The 22811-nt window shown below is 35.8% G+C and overlaps 1 protein-coding gene across 1 annotated transcript; it reads right to left on the bottom strand.

The window, feature by feature from the left end:
- Positions 1–1066: 1066 nt before the first annotated feature.
- UFL1 (UFM1 specific ligase 1) lies at positions 1067–22770 on the bottom strand. The gene is made up of 19 exons (XM_055809446.1): positions 22621–22770; positions 21692–21837; positions 20593–20621; positions 19726–19823; positions 18745–18859; positions 17442–17572; positions 16724–16782; positions 13280–13426; positions 11929–12104; positions 11046–11225; positions 10505–10625; positions 8155–8277; positions 6086–6206; positions 4944–5107; positions 3696–3826; positions 3473–3553; positions 2628–2713; positions 2006–2186; positions 1067–1302 (listed from the first exon to the last, which is right to left on the bottom strand). The coding sequence occupies exons 1-19, from the start codon at positions 22695–22697 to the stop codon at positions 1090–1092; spliced, it is 2379 nt and encodes a 792-aa protein (XP_055665421.1). The 5' UTR covers positions 22698–22770; the 3' UTR covers positions 1067–1089.
- Positions 22771–22811: the final 41 nt, after the last annotated feature.

The raw sequence follows: 22811 nt of genomic DNA, 5'->3' as shown, positions 1-22811 counted from the left end.
GAATTACATTGCTAATAGTAGCAGAACTCTATTTTACACATTTTTCCACTTTCCTGAAGACATAAAGTACTGCTCACGTAAAAATAAGGTTGATAAAAACTTGAGGGAAACACTTTAGCCAATATTTTGGTCTATAAAGTATATGTAGAAAGATCATGAACTAAATTCTGTGATTCTGTGTAAATTCTTTTCAAGAAACTCAGGATAAACAGAATACCACAAGCTCTCTCAAGAAGGTGACAGAATGCAGCAAGTGCTTCTAACAGCTCTGGGAAGTGGACTAAGAACTCTGTAAGTCTGCTGAATGAACATACAGCATGTAAAATATGGCAAGCGTAACAGTATTTACCTTCTCCCAAAGCATCAGTGCAAAAGGGTATCATTTCCTCTGTTCAGATTACAAGGTGTAAATGAACAGCTATTATGGACATTAACAGCATGAGTGTGCCGATTTCCGTAAGCTTTCAGTACATTTACGAACTCACATTAGTACTAGGTCAGCTCTCTCAAGTTTAGCACTATACACTTGTACTCAATGTTGTGGCCCAGTGAACAGAAGCTGAAAACATCCACTAGAGGTATCAAAACCTAAAGATGGCATTTCATTGGTATACTATCAGGGATCGGTATATGTTTCAAAACCAGTATTTGAAATTAAGATATACAGGCTTATATACTTATATGCAATCCTTAGATCACTATAAATCCAAATCAGAAAAGTAAAACTATACGCCTGTGTCTGTATGGAACAGAATGCATTGTTATTTGAAGAATAACCATTTCTTGAGGCCTCACATGAATATGCCAGTTACAAACCACTAATTTCTTACCCAAAGTGTCCACAACTGTGCTCTGTCACAACTACACTTAATGTGTGTTAAACGTATGTGTGTGTTAAATGTACGTTGCAGTAGTACGTAAAAACCCTCTATTTGCCACCATTACCCAACAACTGTGTTCACTGGCTGTTATTTGCAATTGTTAGAAGCCAAATTTTAGTTTGTCAAGCATTTTCTGCTATCTTTCCCTTCAGGATAAAAAAAATAAAATCTGACTGTATCACAGATGTCGATGCACGGAACAATAATTTTATTCCTCTGTTACAGAAGATTTCCTAGGTCTCAGAACAAGATCTTTGATAGAGGTAGTGATTTCCTGGAGCTCTTTTCGAATGGTGTCTGCTCCTTCCTCCTCTTCCAGGTTATCTGTTGTGTCACTGTCTCCGTGTTCAGTTTTCTTAGTCTGGCTGATCAATTGTTTCACTACTAATCCCTGGTATTTGACTAACAGAGAATGCTGATCCTGAGGGGAAAACCAGAACAAAATAAAGGAACGTCAACGTTACACATTAAGAAGGTACACAGACCTTTAATTAGATATGAAGTTTTCAAAAAAGCATTCTCCCATTCTTGCTTAAGGAGGGTTAGAGATATATAAATATATTTCTATCAAGGTGTCTTGCAACGTAAATTCTGAGAGACATTCAAAGAGTCAGAAAAATGAAAGTGCATCCATGCTGCAAGAACAGGGCAATTAACCACTGAAGCGGGAAAGCAATGCAGTTAGTAAACAGCACTAGTTTTGCCAGTTTAGAATACAGAATTTAAATATTTTTCTTTTGAAGAGTTGTGTATTTCTTTAAAACTGAATTAGAAAAGTTTCAAAAGCAACCATGCTCTAGCTGGGAGGAAACAGTGTAAAAAATTTCAGTTATAAGAATATCCCCCAACACATAGCTGTCTCTATGGATAAAGGCAAAAGCTACTGTACTAATAACAGATAGATTTAAAATTTCATTTTAAAAATCTTGAAGACAGATCCCTGAAATGATGTCTGAAATACAATACAGATGATCAGAGAACTTTTATATTATGTACATAAAGTAGTGATTAGACATGAAATACAAAGGTGCCAGTCTTATGCAGCAGAAATAATATAAGGCACCACTTTTATGTTCTGTCATATAAAAAAGGTACTTTCTCCTTGAAAAGCTACACAGGAATACCTCTGGAATCTTGCCACTTAGGAAATTAATGATCTGTGGTACTGATCTTCCTGGTGCATGAAGCATACAGTGGGTTGAAAACTGAAATAACAGTACTGATGTCAGGTGCAGAACAAGAGCTGGATCTTCTGTGACTTTTAGCTGTTCAATCAGAGCTTGTCTATGCTGAAACAGGACTTGCCTAAGGAACAGGAATACATTATACAAAAATATGCTTCTCATTCTGTCTTAGAGTAGTTGATAATAGACTAAAACATATCTGAATTCAATTAAGTTTCTCCTCTGACTGACCATTTCATGTGAAATTCTACATCAAAAAAAAAGAAAAAAAAAAAAAAAAAAGCTAGCATTGGTACACCTCCAATTTTGAAAGCCCCCTTGAGAATTTATGAGTTGTTGTAAGCAGCAACTCAAGTAACTTAGCTAAATATGAACCTTCCCCTCCTTCTGCTCCTATGGAATTAAGACTGCTTGGCTTTGTATTTTTCAGTTAAATAGTTTGGAAAGAAAGACTTCTATGTACGCAGTCTGTATGACTGCTACCAAAGTAACCACCTAACATTTGTGCAGCAACAAAGCTAAGTTTCACACACTGTGCACAGAATAAATAAAATTAAGGTACCTTTCCTTCTTTTTGTCTCCTTTTTTCACCATAATACCACATATATCCACTGCAGAATCAAGGCATGAAAGAAAATCTTCTATACTCTATTAAAAAATTATATAAGTATTTAAAACATGTTAGCAGATTATGAAATAGGTTAACTACTGTTCACAATTAATCACATGAGCAGATGACTGTGAATAAATTTGGAATAAACTAGGGAAGAAAGGAGAAAGTAAAAAGTACTTACTAGAAATTAATGTTATTCATCTTCCAATAGTTCATATACTTAAATATTAACAGCAACTATAATCCATTAGTATTAAAAATAGAATTAAAAAAGGAATACATGTTCTACAATTATTTACAGAAATATTTTTTCTTAAGAAACATATCATTATGGCCCTTCACATAAAAGAAGTAATAAACGGCTTTCTTTTGTATTTACACTGACATAATCTGAAAAGTTTTTTTTACATATCTAGGATTTTTATTAGTTAAGGAATACATGGGAGAACAATCAGGAACTTCAGGAAGAAAATCCAGGAAACACCAACAACTTCAAACCACTGATTCTCAGCTTTTACTTTTCTCACCTGCACATAAAAGACACTCTGGATTCCACCTGGAAGCAAAAAACTAGGTAACTATCAGTATAAAACTGTAAGGCCACCTTTTCACCTCTTAACATTCACAGATATGAAAATGTACTTATTCTCAATGACATACACAAATGCAAAATATTATTTTGTCTTCATCTTTCACAGCAGCAGCAGTTACGTACTACACTATGTATGTCACCTGTTTATTGTCACTGCATCAGCAGAATGGAAAATCTGAACTCAGACACTGGATCACTTTACCTTGCCATTCAGAGAAGTATGCAGTTTAGTTAAAGGACCTTTGGTGTCTTCTGGCAATTTACCTAAAATCTTGATCCGGACCTATATGAGACAAGAATGGAAATAATCTGTAATATTTATTACCATTTTAGCTGTAGGCATATTTAAACAGAAGATAATTAAATATTAAATAAACATCACTGATCTACATGAGACTGTTAAAAAGGAACTGTTATCTGTGTACCTCACTTGTGATTGTAGAAAAATTTTCTGTTGTCATCATTGAATCAGATGCTAGGAAGTTGAAAATAAGATTTGTAATGTCTGTACAGACAGTCTTCAACAGGTGTTTGGCAAGGTTAGTCTGAGTCTCATCTGTTAAAAAGAAGTGATTAAAAGTAACTTACTATAGTTATATAAGTCCTATGACAGTTATCACAGCACCTCCTAAAATGTGGACTCTTATCAACCATGACTAGTCTGAGAAGGTTATCTGGATCCATGAAGCTAACATCCCTCATTTGCAACTGCTTATGGAACTTACCTCAGTGAAAAATATCAGCCCTCAGGTCTGTAGGAGCATTTTAATGCATTGTTAGTGTTTCAAAGGTGTATCTGTGTAAGCAGTAAACTAATCCCTGTACAATCCTCCTAAACCACTAATGAACAACCACTGCTATCCATCAACAAATAAAAAGTATGTAAAGGAAAGGTCTACAAGAGAAGCAGTTCAAAGAAGAGCAAGCACATGACTTTAAGACTGAAACAATAGACTTTTAGAAAAAAGAGCCTATGGAACACATGTACAAGAACAAAGGCTAATGGGAAATAATTCCATTTATTACTAAACATAGGAATAAATGGGACATTTGCTTATGTTTCTTTTTGTTCTAAGTTTTCCACAGGGGAAGGTCTAGAAGAAAGCTGAATACAGCAGAATCTTTGAAACGGCTACAATATTTTCCTAATGCTACTTTTCTGTCACAAAATACAGTACCTAAAGAAGACGCTTTACACAGTAACTCACTGCAAAATGAATCTACACCTTGAAAAACTACCCTCAAGGAGCAGCTACTTTCAGTACCAAACCTAAAAGAGGTTTTAACAGGGGCTTCTTAGAATCAGGTATCCAAATGTTTCATTAGGGGGACAGGTGACAGAATGAAGCAAGCTTACTAATTTGTTTTTTGTTTTTCCCCCATGAACAACCAAAACTGTGAAGACATGCAAACACTCTGGAAGCAAGGACAAGAACACACAATTATCTTGACAGCAGATATAACCGACTGGACATGAAATAAAGAGAATATATTTTAAGGAAGTGTGCAAAGCAATGCACTCCAGCATAAGGTCAGTGTTAGGAGGGATAAACACATTTCGAAGTTTTCCTTTTTAAAATGTTGCTCTTCTTTGCCCTTGAATATAGATTCTGGAATAAATACAATTTCCTTGAAGAAGCATATTCATTTTTAAAAGTATATATTCATTGTACCTGTGAAATGCTTTGTTCCCTTTTCAAATAACCGAATGTTGCTGTACAAGTTTGAGAATTCCTCCTGTAAGTCCTTGATGGTCTGTCTTCTGCTAGCTCCAGAGGAAGATGTTGAAGACGTAAAAACAGAACGTACAACTTCCTGATAAGTTTTTGTTAAAGGTCTTGGAACAGGGAAGAAGAAAGGAGAAAAAGGGAACACTGAGCAAAGTATAAAACTATAGAAGCTTTTCCAAATATACCAGCAACAGAGAAAGCTGCCTCGTTACACAGTAAATTAATGGGACATGAATGCCGGAGAATGGTGAGATAAATAAAAAGCAAATTATGGAAATCAGAAAAAAGGCACTAGGAAATTAAAATGTACATTTGTAATAGCAGAAGTACTGTTGGTTACAGTATGCATGGTACGTATATGCTTGCCAAGATTTTAACTCATAACAACTCCTAAATGGTAACAAGATGAAGATCGAGAAGATTTCCAGAAGCCACACTATTCACAAACTCTTTCAGGGGTCTCTGTACAAATTTCAGATCAATAAGAGCTATAAGAGGGGAAGACTTAAGTTGCATTAAAATAGCACAGGGCCTTCTAAAGATAGAGTTACCTCTGCACTCCAACTTTATTCAAGCTTGGGCTGTTATGGTCCTATCCTGTTCTTTTTGCCCTGAACACATACACTTGCATTCTCTCTCTTGTAAGGAACGCCTTTTAAAAAAAGTTATTCATCTTGGCTTAGATCACTTTGCTGACCTAGCTTACCTAGTTCACATAGGTACCAGTAGAACCACAGAAGACAGAAAACATGAACATACACCAAGGGTTGTACACAAGATGGGACTGGTGAAACCCCAGCATAGGTCAGTTTAAGGGGATGGAAATACATCCACGAACCTGAAAATACGCTTGCTGATGAAGGATGCAGAACCACCTACTGCTAAGCAGAAGCATTATTTCTCTTTACTGTGTCAGCACAGCTTTCTGATACATAAGCAAGTATGTAACATGGTGCTGTACAAAAAATGAATACTGTGGTTCACTTCCATCAGCAAAACATTTTTTTCTAAGAAAACAGATTGAAGAGAAGATTCATCTGAAGTGAATCACACACTTTCTAATTCTAGCTGAATCACAAAATTACCTTTCTAGATGTTCAGCAAGTTCTGCAATAAGCTCTTCAGGGCAATCCTGCATGTAGGTCTTTAAAACATCCTGAATTTCCTCTTGTGACATGAAAGGGAACTCCGGCTGCTTATTCCTACCTGTAGTGGCCATGAGCAACATTCACTGAGAAAACATCATATTAAGTTTTGCTACAGTACTCTGTGGCATGGGACACTGAAATGCCTCTAAGTCGAAACCTCCACAGAAAAAATGCGTTACCAACAATACAAAAAAAGGGATGACTACACATGACAGTTAAGTTTTACACATATGAAAAACTTACAAAATTTATCTTTTGATCTCCTAGAAATTATTTTCTGTAATAGACAACTTAAGCAGTGTATTAGGACATGCATTTTTGGTGAGACAATTCAAACTGCCTGGCCCATCAATTAGGTCAGAAACGATGATGTCACCAAGACCAAACACAGCTTTATAAAACACCAAAACTGAATAGAATGTTCCTATTTGAAGGATTTCACAAGGTTGCTGGAGCTTTTTAAACCCCATTTAGTAAAAGAGTATCCTACAATTGAGGTTACAGTATAAAATTTGAGACATGATAAAACAAGAATATTAAACTAGAGAAGAACTCCCAGTAACAAAATCAACTTACATGCTGTTTGTAAATGCATACAAATTTTTGCATCTGCATTTTGGTTTTAGACAAAGTACGAAGTTTGTCTGCATGCTGCAGAATTTAGTTTTTTACATATAAGAATGAAATCAGGATGATGACACAGGGAACCAGAAAAGGACAGACATTCCATGTTCCAGATGCACCATAAAACAGGTTCATTTTGCAGATAAAGTAACTGAATGAATGGAAATCAATGATGTTCCTAGCTGTGCCACAGCAGCAACGAGCAACATACAAGGCTACATAAACAGGTGGAAAGGGGAGGTTAAATCAGGTTTTGGAAGGTTCTTATTTATAAATGAGAAGGCTACATCGGAGTTTATACTGGGAATTTGGTTCAATCTGTTTATTTACAATGCAGCAATACAAACATCAACAATCATAAAAACATGTAAGGCTACAACAAAAAAGGTGATTTAACACTGTTTTACTCAGTAACTGAGCAGTCTTGAAAAATAACTTCATTTATATGTGAATTACGGTAATCTATGAGTAGTATCATACAAAATTAAAACTCCGTACTTCACAACTTCAAGCATGATGTTTGAAAGTATTTTTCAGTCAGTGTTGAAAGTCTAGATACTATATATAAAATGGAAGTACACAGTTCTGGTACTCCATCAAATGAAAGAAATAACACATAATTAAGATTTTTTCACTTGCAACTACTGTTTGCTAAAAGACTAACAATGTAGGCATCTACTTCTGAGAAAGCCATCCATGCTCCTTCTCCTAACAGTAAAGGTAGAGAAATGTGCACCAATGGGAGCGGTTCAAACTCATCCTGTAATGCACATCTAAACCAACTGTGAACCGACTAGGCCTTCAAAGTACCTACTTCACTACAAAGTCAACAGTTACAAAGGTAGATAGCTCAGATACAGAAGTCTCAGTTTGACATGATGAATCTTATTTAAAATATTAAAACCTTGACTGCATATTTTATCCCTATGAGGAAAAATATCTTAAATACTGTTTTATTGCTATGATTTGTTAATTTAAACTAATTAAGCTTTGGAACTGGACGAGAACTCCTCCATTTATCATACACTAGTTTGTTATCTTACACTACATTCAGGAGGTGTTAAGAAACCAAGTGTAATATTAATCCCAAAATCTAAAGCATTTCCTACACAAAAGCAATATTTTTAAAAAAGAAAGCTCTCATTTCCTTTATTTAAATTTATTTTTTAAAGACTGAGTTATACTTGTCAGTGAATATAGTATGTCCGTTTCATTTAAATAGCAACATCATAGCCACTGATACAATTCTAATTAAACAGCATTCTCATCTTTGATATTTTACCTGACTCTATCAATACAGTGGGTTAAAACAGAGATGTAGAAAAGTAAATGATAAAAACATGTCAGTATGAACAGACAGCGCCCAAAATAAAACAACAAACCTGTGTTAGTTGCTTGTGTCTCTTCATCACTGTCAGCGTCCTTTCTTCCTTTCTTCTTGGTTTTCTTAATCTTGATCTCTCTAGCATTACCACCTCCTCCTCCTCTCACACTCCCACTGCCCTCTGGTGGAGAATTATTTGCTTAGGTCACAGTCAAGTTGTAGCACTTAAGTTTACAGTATTATGGTAATTTATCTGTGTTACTTGTTAATGCTAATTTAAGAAACCACAACCTGATTCTAAACATTACCTACAATACATATTCCACAATCTTAGGGCCTTAAATGTCATTTTTATGAAAAAAAAGCAACTACGGTCAAAACTTTATTTAAGCTAATGTCATTAATAAACACAAATACTAACCATATCAAATGTACAACTCTCAAAAAAAAAAAGAAAGAAAAAAGAGCAGTATCTTTTTCCAGCTGAAAACAGATGAGCTACCAGCACCCACAATGTAATGGGAGATTTTCCGTTGGCTGAAAATAGCATCTTAGAAAGCATTTATTCTTTTTATTCAGTGAATAATAGACCAGAATAACTGACCTACTCAAAAATATTCCAGATAATGTAACTTTGCTAACTTTCAGAGGACCAATCCTACATAGTAAGCATTTATCCAAAATATTATTGGAAGCGTGCATTCAATTATCTAGAACACTAATTCTTTTTCAACTACTCTTAGATGATTATAAAGCAATGAGATGTTCCAGTTCTGACAAACGTAACAGATTTCTTAGTTCATAGGTCCCGTAATCCATGTATTCATGCTGCAGACAGGACCTCAATTTAGAATCCAGGCCCTCTCCACAAGGTAAACTGTTCTGCTGTTTGTTCCCTTTTTCACAGCTTGTTCCCTTCGTTTTCCACTTGAAAGAAATTTAAACTCCAGAATAATTGGTTCTATATATGTATTAAGTCTTGAGAAAGTACTAATATTTCCATTTAAATACATGGTCCAAGTTTTCACATAACTACATTATGCAATAGTACTATCATTTAAGAAAAGGAAACACAAAGACAAGATGCTATTACTCACAAAGCTAACTGCAGCTGTTACATGCTATAGATGGATTTTTAAGCATTACTTTGCAGGAACAGCAAACCAGTTCACCAACTCTTCCTTTCTTCAGGAACCACTTCAGAGTAGTTCCTGCTGATAGCGCAGCATATGTTACCTGTGGATATGAATGTGTCTAGACATGTAGTACATGCTCAGTAGAGTCTCACTCCTCAGAGGGCTGGAAGCTGAAGTAATTCTATTTATGACAGTTCAATTAAAGTTCAAGCTTCTGTGCCTCAGCTATGGCCTAGAAAATCTGCTGTCTCTTTTGACAAGAAAAAGTTTCGTTTCCATGTCAACTCAGTCATGGCCTTTTTAAGAGTAGAATATAATGTTTAATTTTGCAGATGAGTATATTCCATTAAGCTAGATGCATCAGTGCTCTAATCCTCACATGAAACTCAGCATAAGAGTTCAACATAGACTGCTCAGCTGTGCTGTAGCAACACAAGAGCCACATAAAGTTTTTGGGACTGAAAATACAGTCTTTAGTCTGAATAATATTTTAAAACCCAGAAAGATTTGAAAGGGTTAAACCCACACATTTTTAGTCTTCCTCAAGATTAAAACCTATTCTGAACAGCTACCACAAAAATGGAGTAAGACCTGGGATTAATTTAACCCAGAATATACCTTAAAGTAAACTGTGTGAAACTCCAAATAATTGTTATGCATGCAAACAACAGAAAATTGTCTGCATGAGACGCCCAGAAAAGACATCCAATATTAATATTCTCCAAAAAATACCCCAAACTCCTCATTTCTCAATTTAGACAGAGTGAGTTTGGAATTAACTTCTCAAGACTATTAAGAAGTATTTTCATTTTCTTGGATCCCTGAAAAGTGGAGAGTAAGAGTGTATCTACACTGTGTAATAAAAAATAGTACAAAGGTCCCTGTGCTAATACTTGTTTGGTCAGCCCTCACTGCACAACTCAATGTTATGTGACCATAGCGTACACACCAATAAGCGAACATGGACTCCTTGCTTCTAAAACCAGCTGCCTTGTGTTGGACAAACTCAAGATACCTTTATGGTACTCTGTCTGCACTTCTAAATCTGAAATTAGTTCTCACGGACATAGCTCAGATATATCTACATCTACAGTATAATGATGAAAAGTGGTTGGATTATTAAATAACTTCAGCAATGAACTGGAGGCAACTAATGGACTACAAAATGTATTAACTTCATATTTCAATATCTCCAAGGCTAAACAAGCCTTTTTTTTGGTTTTTTTTTTTTTTTCTGTTGGTTTTGGCTTAAGCTAAATATTGATGCCTTACCTGTTGCTTTCTTTCTTCTTTCATCCTTTTTGTCTTTTTTATTAGCATATGAATTCTCTAGACTAGAAGTCTGTTTTAAATCTTCTTCAGTGATTAAATTAACAGGGTTATTTTTCATTTCCTAAAATGAAAAATATGCACTTAATACCAAAAAGATACACACAGCAACAAAAGATACATATGAAAACATTTAAGCCATTTTTCCACTTTTATTTTGTTATGTTATACATTAATATATATATTATATTAATATGTTATATCAATGTAACATTATCTTTCCCAAGTGCAACACATGAGACATTTACTCTTCTCTTCAAAATTCAGCATCTGATCATACAGTTAGTGTGATGGTGTTTCCTGAGTGCAACTGAATATACATTAAATTACACCAATTACATACACAAACCTTTTCTTCATTTTTGTCCTTCTCAAGTTGTATTTCAGACGAGATGTAAAGAGATGGTAACAGCAAACAAAGTCATATAAAGTATAATCCAACACTCAACGTATATTGCATCTTGACCAATAAAAACACCTGTACCTTTTCAGCTTTCTGTTGCATCATACCAGAAAATAGATCGGCACAGCTGCTTATAAATTTTTCACTGACTACAATGGTGTCACTGAAGACTAAACCTGAAGAATTTTTGTTTAAAGATCTCATCACTTGCTGAAGCAAAATCCCAGTATCTTCTACTGACAATGAGCTGGGCAGAAGAGTCTAGGGTAAAGAAAAATCAAAATCATATATATACAATAACCTGTTCTAGAAAGGACAGACATACTTGTATGTGGACAAAAAGAATCCACAGACAACCCATTTGACATCTGTTAAGTATTTAAAATATATTGCACTTTTAAAATTAAACTAGTATTTTAAGAGTAAACTCTATTTTAAATCTTCTAACATACAGAATCAACACTGCTTTAGAATATGTGCTACCTCTGAGCAAACCCCATTGCAGCTTCTTCAAAATGCAACTCAACAGATATAGAGTAATACCAAACACAAAACAACAGCGGGTCTCCTTACAAACAACAAAGTAGTGCTGTAATGTCTAAAATTAGGATTTAGCCAGGGCAAAATAGCTAATAACCCTCTGCTTAACAGAACTGTCTCAAGAATTCAGTTTAAACTTTTTCCAAAAAAACCCCACAGAAATATACTACTCTCTAGCAAAATACATTAGCACTAATTCTGAAATGAAAGTTAGTCTTAGGTATCTATCAACTAAATATTGATATGTCCTTCCCCTGGTTTTGTTCAGACCAACTTAAAAGGCAAATAATGCCTTTTTACTTGTTATTTTACTTAAACTGAATATTCTTCTTTGACAACATGGAATTTTCATTATACATATGTGTAGTTTCAATAAAGTACCATATGACACAAAAAAAATCCAACAACTGAAAGGATTGCTTACTGCTACATCTATCCAGTTTCCAGAGCTGATGGCTTCCTCTACAGAGGCTTCAACTTGATCCACAATTTCTTGACCAACACAAGCTGCTCTGAGAAATAAGAGCTGTGTGGACTTGTATCTCTTTTTGATGTAACCTGCTGGGTCGGGGATGCCAAGTCTGTACAATGCATCAAATTCTATAAAATAGGATGTCTGTTACATTTAAGTACCTCCATATACATACAGGATCTTATGTGGTTATTTTTTTGAAAGCAGGAAATGAAGAATTACATATAGTTTTCATACAAGTAAATGCAGCCTCAAGCTGATGCTGACCTAAAACTTAGTTCAGTACAAGCTACACCTAAACATAGCTATTAGAAATATGAAGATTAAATCATGGAGACTTTGGTCTGAGTTTTAGAAAAAAATTAAAATGTGCAGGTTCTTACACCATTAAGTTTAGCCTTGCAATTATATCTTTCCAAAGTATTCTAAAATTACATGAACAATATTTACAGTATCTACAATGTCAAAATGTTTTGTTTTCAAGTTACTCCAATATACTCGTAGAATTGTGCAATGCTTCATAAGCAAAGCATTTCAACTATTAGGCAGTTCAATCTTAGATGTTCTGGAAACATTCAAAAACTTTGACAGATATTCTGTCAGTCAAGCAGTATTACAGAAACACTTAATACTACCACAGTAAATTATGCTGAACCTTTTCAAAGTGCCAGACTAACTGTTATTTAGGGGCTGGCCCTTTGGGACCACAGGGGTACCTTCCTCTATTTATTCAGGTCCCCATCTTCCCATAGCTCCTGTTTTAAAACACCATTGTCCAGCATCACTCAGCTTTAAGTTAGACAGACTTGTCTGGATTCAAACCAGGACCCTAGTGCTACCCACTCCAGTTCTTTAAATTTTATTTTGGAAAAGGTTCTTCCTGTGCACTGCGCGCCTCGTTATCTGGATTATTAAAAGCCAAAGTTTGGTTGTAATTTGGATGCCTGGACTGAAACCCCAACCACGTGGGTCAAACATGACCATCTGAGAAGTCTACAATGGGCAGTTTAAGAAATGTTTTCAGAACAGTAATAAAAGTAGCATTTATAACTCTATTTGTGAGAAATAAAGTTACTGTTTAGCAGTATAGTTCTTTCTGCTGAAATATGTTTTTTTTTTGTGATGCAGTAATATATATGATTATACGCAAGATGGACTTTTAACCGTGGAGTATCAACTACTGTATTGATTTCCACTTATTCTTGTGAGGCTTCACTCTAGACACTAGCTATATTAGGGTAAGACAAATTATCTAAACTAGTTTTAGAAAGATATTTTATCTACGAGAATACAGATTAATTACCTAAATAACCATTCTGCTTGAAAAAGGAATCCACCCAGTTGCTCTGCGTTCTGGCATAGATGTCTGGAACAAACACAGCCTTATCCTGTCTCCCACCAACTACTGTGCCTTTTAGACGACCAGTGTTAACAAGTTCTTCTAGCACAGCTACAAGAAGAAAATTGACATTTTCCACTTCAATATACCCATTAATCAAAACATAGTAATTATTTCCCTTGTTTTGTTTCTTCTTTTTCCCACCCATTAGCTGTTTGTGCTTGTTCCGGTGAAACATTTCTGAGTTCTATCAATTACTTTTAACACTTACCAGAATGTCTTGATAAAAGCTTTCAAAATAGTACAATGTTTCAAAAGAGTGAGCCACAATGGCAGGAGTAAAACTTACTGAACACACATATCGACAGTTTGAGCTTTTAATTTAGAAAAAGAAGTCATAAAAGAATCTTTCTCTGATGAGCCAATAAAATATGAGCATTTTATGAAGAATGTTCTTTTCAAATTCACTGTTTGCATGTTAAACAAGATGGAAAAAAGTGAGATCTGGACACAGTAAAATGACATGAAAAATTTCTAACTAAACTGCATAAATATGAGCACCGTCTACTGGTGACCATCTTCATGGTTTACAACACTGTTGCCAATAATGCACAAATACTGCTGATAAAAAACGTACTGGTAGCTGGTAGTACCAAAGTACTAAGCCTTTCTCAATGCGAAATATTTTCTATCCATTAAAGGTGCACAGAAATACCTGATTTGCCTCCCATGTTCTGCTTTTGCCTTTCCGTAAGTCAGTATAAAAAATAGTGACACCAACTGCCAAGCTCTGCTAATTTTCCAGAGCTTTGCTAGATAGCTTTATAATCTCACTTTGCTTTGATTTTTATTTCATTAAAAGACAGAATTTACCCTGGAACAGAATATTAAATGGTATGACATGGTACTGCTTCTTCCTCATTAAATATGAGCAGCAGTCAACATTAACACATGCTTAGTGCAGCCTACGGAGGTTTAGCTCACCTACACAGGAAAATCTACTTGAAAACCTGGTTCCAGAAGACATACTACATATTAAAGCATTATTCTTTTTTTTTGTCAGATATGCCCATAGTGTAGACAAACCTCTATAAGCTAGCAGCTATTGAACAAAACTGCCACTAACAAAGCTAAATAGTACTTATACTGCTAAAATGTAGAAGATAAACTGATTTAAACAAGATATAGCTTTATGTAATCTACGACAAGAGCTAGAAATCATATTCTGCTGTGGTTCAGTGACCTTGTATAAAATTGAGCTTATATGATAGATTCTGAAAATAAAATTCGTGTTTTATACTAATTGTTTAGTTACCCTAGAAAACAGAGTCAACATACCTATTCTATTTAAGCAACTGTCAGACAACGCAGTTTGGCTCCCTGCAATCTGAACTTCTTTTTATTAATAGATTTTCAAACAATTTTGTGGAGCACTAGCAATGAACCGGTCTTTAAAGAAATGGGGAGAACTTAAGATGCCAATTAATTTTTGTTTTATACCAAGTGCCGGTTCTAAAACTCCAGGGCAGAGAAGGTGCTTTCATAGGAAATTTCACAGCCCCTGCTACAATTATGTCTAGACAGTCTTTGTTTTAAAACAAAACAACAGGACCTTTGCAGAACTACTGTAATGTCACACCGAGTTTTAAAGGCGATTGAGTAGTCTGTAGTGTCCTATTAGGTCTCAGCCAGTCTGGCAAAGATACACGTCCCTCCATGTCTGTCCTACATCAGCAACACAATATTCAGAAATTATGAACATCTGTGCTTTCATCATACTTTGCAATTAGTGTTTTAATTTGAACAGTTTCTGATTTCAAAATTTTTTTTCTATCATAACTGCATGCCAGTTTTTCATGAATAGCAACACAGCTATGTGACAGAACCAAAGAATATTGTTCATCTTGTGTAATACTGTGTTGATTAAATAATAAGCTGTTTGTAAATTACACAAACAGTACACTGAATTTTTTTCCTGGAAGAGGCACAAAACTGACAAAGACAACTTTAAAACAGATTGTTAAAAATGACAAACATAAAAATCACAGAGTATAAGTAACATAATTAAAATAAATTTTTCAAGTTTCCAGCATTTGCGAAATTGAAATGGTATCTCAGCAAATGGACAGAATAAAATCAAATGTGTACTAGCTCAGCTCTTTGAAACTTTCAAAACTGTAGAGAAAATGAAATACATAAGAAGAACCACAGAAAAAGATTAACAAAGTCACTAAAAAAATGTATGCATATAAAAAGAAAGTACTAGCAACACACTTAGCCATCATGATGATTACTGGTGTCAGGAAAACACTAGAACTTCAATTCACATTAACACTGTACATGAGCAAAACATGATCATGTACTTGCAGGACCTGTTTGAAAAAGATGATAATTTGCTGGGTACTGCAACATTATTATAATGCAGTTTAACAGATTTTCCTTTTACTCTATGAATACCTGGATGGCACATTAAAAAAAAAAAAAAAAAAAAAAAAAAAAAAAAGAGAAAACCTTAAATTGGTTAAGTGAAAGTAGAGTGTTTATACAATTTTATTTAAATGCTAAGATTTTAATTCTTAATGAATAAGTTTGTTGCAAAGAACGAGAAGGTAAGCAAGGAAATATCACAGGGAAGCTAAAGTGGGCAATGTCCTGAAGGCAAAAAGACCCAATCAAACAAAAGACAAACATTAACTTTTGTAAGAAGAGATAGAAAACCATTAAAGGATTCTGAATACCAGTAGCACTTGGTCTGCCAGCATGCAAGGCTAATGATGCTTGAAGCAGTATTTTGGACAGATGGGAGGGGGTAGTCAAAGAATAGCTGCAACGTTAGAAGTGAGAAACAATTAAGTATTGCCTAAAAGTTTCAGCAGCTGGATAGGAAATCTTTACACATTTACATTTTAAAAAGGAACTGCAGAAAATAAAAGCAAACAGTTAAAGGATATGCTTTATCTCTCAGCATGTACAGACATTTAACTAAGAGCATAACAAAAGCTATGCCTCCACTATCGCAGAGAAAAGTCAATAAATAAAATCCAGAGTAGCTAATGCCATTTGGCTACATAAAATCTGTCCCCTTTTGTGTGCTTCACTGATAAAACTGCCAGTAGCTAAGGGCAAATACGGAAACAGATGACAAAATGAGTACTGTACTTCTTGCATCATCCTGCCCCCAAAGGCATTTCATCAACGTATGTTTCCATTGCTTTAGATAAAAAGAACATCTCTTCAGTTATGGATAGCAGAAAAGGTTTAACACTTTTTACACTAAAGAAAACCATATTATTCTTTATTCCAGAAGTAAGTCTATATACTAAAATGCTGTTATGGAAGCATACTTCTCATAATGAAGAATCTATGAATTAACTAACAAAAATACAAAACAGTCCGAATGAAACTCACAGTAAAGTAAATGTTCTTGAAATCCATATCGAGTGATTAAGTTATTTACAGGTGTAGGCCTTGGAAAAAAGAAAAATAAAAGAACATACATTAATGACCTGAAACTGATGTGGAGAATCTAGCAGTAAGAGAGGTTACTTTCAGATGGACAAAACTACACAGTGTATTAGCCTCAGGGTGCTACACTGATGTTTACCACAGCTTATAAGGTTTTACTTTTGAATCACTATGAAGTTGTATCTTATAACAAAGATACAACAATTATTGCAAAGGAACTTTTGCTGTCCCAAGTTCTTATCTTCACACAAATTAACATAGACGGTTATTGATTTAATAACAAAAAATTATCTACAATCACATGTGTTGGGTAGACATCACCATGTTAAATAACTGGGGAGTGGTAGTATGACAATAAGAATAGATAATCTCCAAACAGATGAAAAAACTACTGATTAACATTTTCTTCAGCCAAAAAACTTACATATGTTTTCTATAGTATATTGTTATACTTCCCTTGTTTTCCTTTCAAAGGAGGTCACCATGTAAAAAACAGTAAGTAAAATAGAACTAAATATTTCACCCCAGGAACTGAATTACACTTGAAGAAATCTATCCATTGGTCTTTCTTCTCTTTTCTTTTTCAATCGCAAGTGAATCTGGTCCATAAAGACCTATGGTAACAATACTTTCATATGTGGTTGCTGGTACTGTAACTTACCGAGTAATCGCAGTGAAGAGACCACGAATGCGTGCTCGATGCCGGGACACAAAGGCTTCTGTAAAAATCACCCCACGGTTTTCCTGGTCTAGTTGTCCATGAATAATTCTACCCAAACGCCTCGATAATGCCTGCAAATAGAAGCTGGGATGACTGCTAAAATTGTATATTAACAATATTAAACAAAAATTAATCAAAAAATCTGTATTAACAGATCAGCAAGTCAGTTTCGCCAAGATAGACAAAATATTCAGAAATGAGGAGTACAAGCAAGTTGATGCCATTATGGTCCAAATTCCAAACTCAGAGAATTCAGCTTTCCTAACAATGCCCCTCTTCTATCAGATACATGTGTATCTGATGATGAAAGAAAACTTTGCAAAGAAGTAAGTATGGTTTGGAGATGCACAAGGAAAGCTAAGGTTTAACTTTTGTATTAATTTTGTACAAATCAGTGGCAGACAAACTCACTATCCATTTTTTCAAACAGTCAAAATAAAATTAGCAACAATAAACACAAAAGAAAGAGCTGTAAACAGTTTATAAATGTGCATCCTTGCAAAGTGAACTAAACCCAGGAAATATTGCCCAGGAATTATAATTTTTTTATGTTACAAATGTTTTTGTAGAAGCTGATCATGAGAAAAATCTTAGAGGAAATCTGCTCATAAATTGAGAGTCAACAAGGTTGTCTGTGGTACCTAATATGACTGTTCACCTAACACATACCACAGGATTACCCTTTGAAAACAGTACCTTCCGAACACAACCCAGCCTTGACTGGAAGTCAACAACGGTAAGAGAATTCTCCCTAATTCTTTTAAACACTACAGTAGTCACTAACAAAGGTAAGTAGTTTTTTGTTTCTAGTCTGATTGTCTGGCTTCAGCTTCTAGAAACGAACATTTATTTTACCTTTTCTGAATAAACTGAAAGATCTCTACCATTGTATTTCTGCTTCCTGGTTAGCTAATAAGACTGATGAAATTACCCCTACTTTAATATTCCAAACAAATAAATTTTCAGATCTTACACTAATCTAACCCGTTTCTAACATTATTAATCCTAATATGTTCCTAACAGTCATAAAGATTCTGAAGAAATTTTGCCCAGTAGTGAAAAGGCAAACATCAATCTCAACCTGTGAATAGCTGTTACACTGCAACCTTTATATATCTAATACTTTTCTGCTTAGAATGACAAGCAGCTCATCACCATTAAAGCCATGTGATATTGTAAAGATAACAAAAGAAGGTAAATGCCATCAATTCTTTGCATTTGCTAGGTTGGTGGCTTGCATCACCTGTATCAGGAAGTCTCCCGGAAGGTCATATGCCTTGCAGAGTTCCGATATTGTCACTTGGCCAGTTTCCTGCAGTTTATCATTTATTTCTTCTGCTAATTGATCCAGGTAACTCCTTATTTAAAAACAAGAGGAAAAAACCCCATAACCCAACACATTAAATGTGAAATTCAAGATTAATCTGTCAGCCCAATATGGAATTCTTAATTGACCTGGTACTATACCTCTTTCTGTTGCATCTTTGAAAAAATAATCTGAAGGTTATTTCACGTAAAAAAAGGAGAACAATGTAGAGTGAAAATATGTTTTTTTTAAAAAAAAGCCTGCTAACCAGGTAGCTACTATTAAAATCGGCCATTTATCTGCTTGTATGAAACTGTCAAAAAGCAGCAACAGGAAAACATTAAATGTCAATGAGACTTAGGAAAGGGCTTTGGTGAGCAAGATAGGTCTTAATTACTTCAAGAGAGCCAGGAACTTCACGCCCTTTGCCAAGAATAAATCCTGCAGTGCAATCAGTAATAGGAACAACTCCATAAGAGTATTATTTCAGTGGTGGTTTGTGTGCTGAATGCCATAAAATAACTTGATCATACATCTTAGGCTTGTGAGCTAAAGCAAGAGGTGGGGAAAAATGAAAGGGTTTGTCAATAGCTGAGGAAGACAGCGAAGCTGCAGAGTAAATGAGATCTGGCTGCTGTACACAAAGCCACTAGGTAAGAAATAAAGCCTCTTAAGTGCAGGATACTGCGCAGCGACATTACGTAAGGCCTTTGCTCTATGGATTCACTGCAGGCTCTGCTGAGAGACGCCTCACTTGCCATTTGGAAAAGAAGCACTGACCACCACCAAGCAGCCCTAGCAGCAGTCAAGAAAAATGTATTTCACTTCAGAAGCAACAAAGGCTGGCCATCGCTTCTAGTCTGCCTTTCAAAAAATAGAGAGATGTGAATTATACATAACGCTCCTGACAGTACTCACTCGTTGATAAGCTGTCCCAGTACAAGCTGAATAGTTTTCTCAGATTTAACAATGTCATTAGCTCTGTTTTCAATGTGCAGAAGGTCCACATTTATTACCTAAAAAAATAATCCAATGAAACACCTCATCAGAACTTTAAATTGAAATTAATTCTCAAACATTCAGATATTATACTCACATATTCCTATGTCTTGAGAAAAGCTGGTTTTTATTTTTCTAGTATTGCATACATACAGAGTTAATCTGTGATTTGGAATAAAGCAGCAATGCTTTAGGGGGAAAAAGCTCTCTTTGCAACTGTGACAAGGTTAAAAGAAACCTATATAACACAAAATTCCAGAAGGCTATGAGCCGAAAATACAAAATTGTCTTTCAAAGGTTTTCTGATTCCAGGCCAGTTCTGATACTCAGGCCAGAAGGGAAAATTAGACACAGAGGAAGACCACTGGAGGATAAAGATTAGCAGAGACAAGAGATTAATGAAGGAAGAGGGAAGATCCAGAGAGACATGCAAAGTTAATTATACATGCTCCTGCAGCTTTAATTTTAAATAGAAAACATATTTATTTTCTGTTCCCTCCCCCCCTTAGTTTACAAAGAAACAGTTCATAAAGAAAATCTGTATATTTTAGTGGTGATTTCAGAGGTCCTAGATTATCATTAAGCAGAGAGAAGCTTTCAATAAAGCAGTAAATGGACAGTTTCAGTAGTCCGCAGTACTCTGACATGAGCTATAAGCTCTTCATAAAGTTTGTTCTCTTTTACAAAAATAACTTGGCTGGAATGTAACTGATGAAGTCCATATTTACAATATACACGTTGAAGAAAATAAATAAATATATAGGTTTTTTATTACTAAAAAGTTACCTGTTGTAAGTCAACAATGTTTACTCGACCTTCAAAAAAAAGTACAAATATACTTTTAGTATACAAAACATGTTTGAACAGTTGAGAATATAGCACAGTCCATCATGTACAAAATATTTCTTCATTACTTTTTTGTAGACCAATTAAACCAACTTCAGCTTTATATACTGTCAAATCACAGAAGCCACAGGTGGTCAGTGCAAGATATCCCATAGTGTTCTACCCTATGGCCTTGCTGACAATCCAGCACAGAAATTCCAGAAGTAAAAATCACTGTTCAAACTGCCTGCCAATTAGGTTTTGCCTTGATGCTGATCTGGATTTGATCACTAGTCCATGAGTATCAAAATGGAGATTGCCAAAACCTTCTACCTTTGTGTGTTCCTACTAACAAAAAATAGGCAACTTTGAATTCAACTCAAGCTATCAAACTGATACGATACACAACGGTGTAACGCAAATGAAGGCATACTTGTGGTAATCCTCAGAAAAAGACTAATCTGTCTAAACATAAGGAAGTTAATTTTCCAAACAATGCCTTGAAATTGACCCTTAAAGACCTAAAGGTACAAACACCACACTGTTTTCTCATTAAAAACATTGACAAAAAGCAGTCTGAAGCATATTCACTTTCTTATATACCTGTTGGATCTTACAAAGCAGATGGCTCTTCATACTGGTAAAATAAAAGACTTGTCAATTGCCAGTGACTATTTAAAAATATTATTACTACTAATGACATGCAAGAAGAATGATTTTGAAATTCTGAGTCAAGGCTAAACATCTGCGACAGATACTTAACCATACTAAAATTACAAATTTCCTTCAAAAGAGTTGCTAGATTGCTTCTACCTCAGAAATTCTGTGGTGAAAATGAGTAAAGTAACGTATCTTCATAGGCTTGCCTAAAAGCTTAACACAGATCTGAAGTGAAAATAAAATACCAGTAGGTGAATTAATGTGTAGAAAAAGCAACAGGAAGCAAGCTCATTTTTTTTTTTTTTGCAAGATTAAGGGTACTGAATAAAACTTTCAAATTCTTTCTTGACTTGAAAATTCACTTCCCAATCCAGAGGAAGAAAGCAAATGCCACACTTACCACCGCAAACATGAAGTTCATCCCGGATCTCCCTACTAATCTGTGCTGGAGTGACATACTCTTTTCCATCAAGTGTGTGCACTACTTCCAACTGCTTGTCTGCAATCAGTTTAGTGACAATTTCTATACAGTTCCGTTCTGACAATCTATGAACAACACAAGGAATAATCAGTTATCCTAAGTACATGATAAAATTAACTTTAAAGTGATGTTTCAAAAATACTAAACACAGGAAGTGTAATGAAGATTACTTGCTGCTTTGTGTGAATACTTTTTAAGACAAAAAAATAATTTCAGGATCCAACTTATCACCTCTGAAATCATCCATATGGCTTCACTTATGTGGGTCAGCTCTCTTAAAGAGCTTTTCTCCTGAACAGCCACCAGCCCCTTTTGCTAAGAGAATGCACATATGAATGACTGTGCTTACAGAATTTGTGTTTTTGATCTTTCTGTACTTTTTTAGGGTTTTTTGGTTGGGGTTTTTTGGGTTTGTTTTTTTTTCTTTTTTTTTTTTTTACGTGTTTGGTGCGCTTTCCATTCTTTAGTAAACCAGAGTTCTGGGCAACAACCTCAGCTGCTCAACAACACACAAGGAAGAGCCGTGACAACGTTTAGCAGCTCGCACTTCACGGCGACTACAAAGCCGTGCACTTCCGTGGACCTGCATATCTGGGGGCCCCAGACGCCCCCGCGGGCTCACAGGCACTGCCACACAGGCCAGCGCCAGCCAAAGGGGGCCTGCAGAGGGGCAGCGCCTGGCTGGACCCGCCGGGACCCCGCTGTGTGACAGGACCGGGGCCCGTGGCACACCGCCCCCCGGGGCCGGCGGGCAGAGCAGGGGAACGGGGGGGGCGCCGGCAGGCGGGCCGCAGCGGCAGGCGGCGAGCTCCGGGGGCCGCAACGGGTACCGGCACCGCCCTGCTCACCTGTGGGCCACCTCGGCAAACTGCGCCCGCTGGAAATCGGCCGCCAGGCGCCGAATCTCCTCCCAGGCGGCCGCCATAGCCGCCTCGCTGCTACACGTCAGCCCCGCAGGGCGGGCTACGGGCCGCCAGCGGAGACAAACTCCTCCCCGCCATCGCCGCCCGCAGCGCCACCTTTCGGACGGGAGGTGCCC

Source organism: Falco peregrinus, chromosome 7, assembly GCF_023634155.1.
Source record: "Falco peregrinus isolate bFalPer1 chromosome 7, bFalPer1.pri, whole genome shotgun sequence".
Classification (NCBI taxonomy): domain Eukaryota; kingdom Metazoa; phylum Chordata; class Aves; order Falconiformes; family Falconidae; genus Falco; species Falco peregrinus.
The sequence above is the reverse complement of the archived record's forward strand: the minus strand, read 5'-3'. Positions and strand labels throughout refer to the sequence as shown.

Bases quoted from the DNA above. Each gene is read 5' to 3' on its own strand.
- UFL1 (XM_055809446.1), bottom strand. From the start codon at position 22,697: ATGGCGGCCGCCTGGGAGGAGATTCGGCGCCTGGCGGCCGATTTCCAG. The intron at 13,427-16,723 runs GTGAGTTTCATT...TTCTTCTTGTAG, and splicing joins TCAAGAACATTTACTTTACT to CTGTGCTAGAAGAACTTGTT. The intron at 3,554-3,695 runs GTACACAGATAA...TGTCTCATATAG, and splicing joins TTTCTACAATCACAAGTGAG to GTCCGGATCAAGATTTTAGG.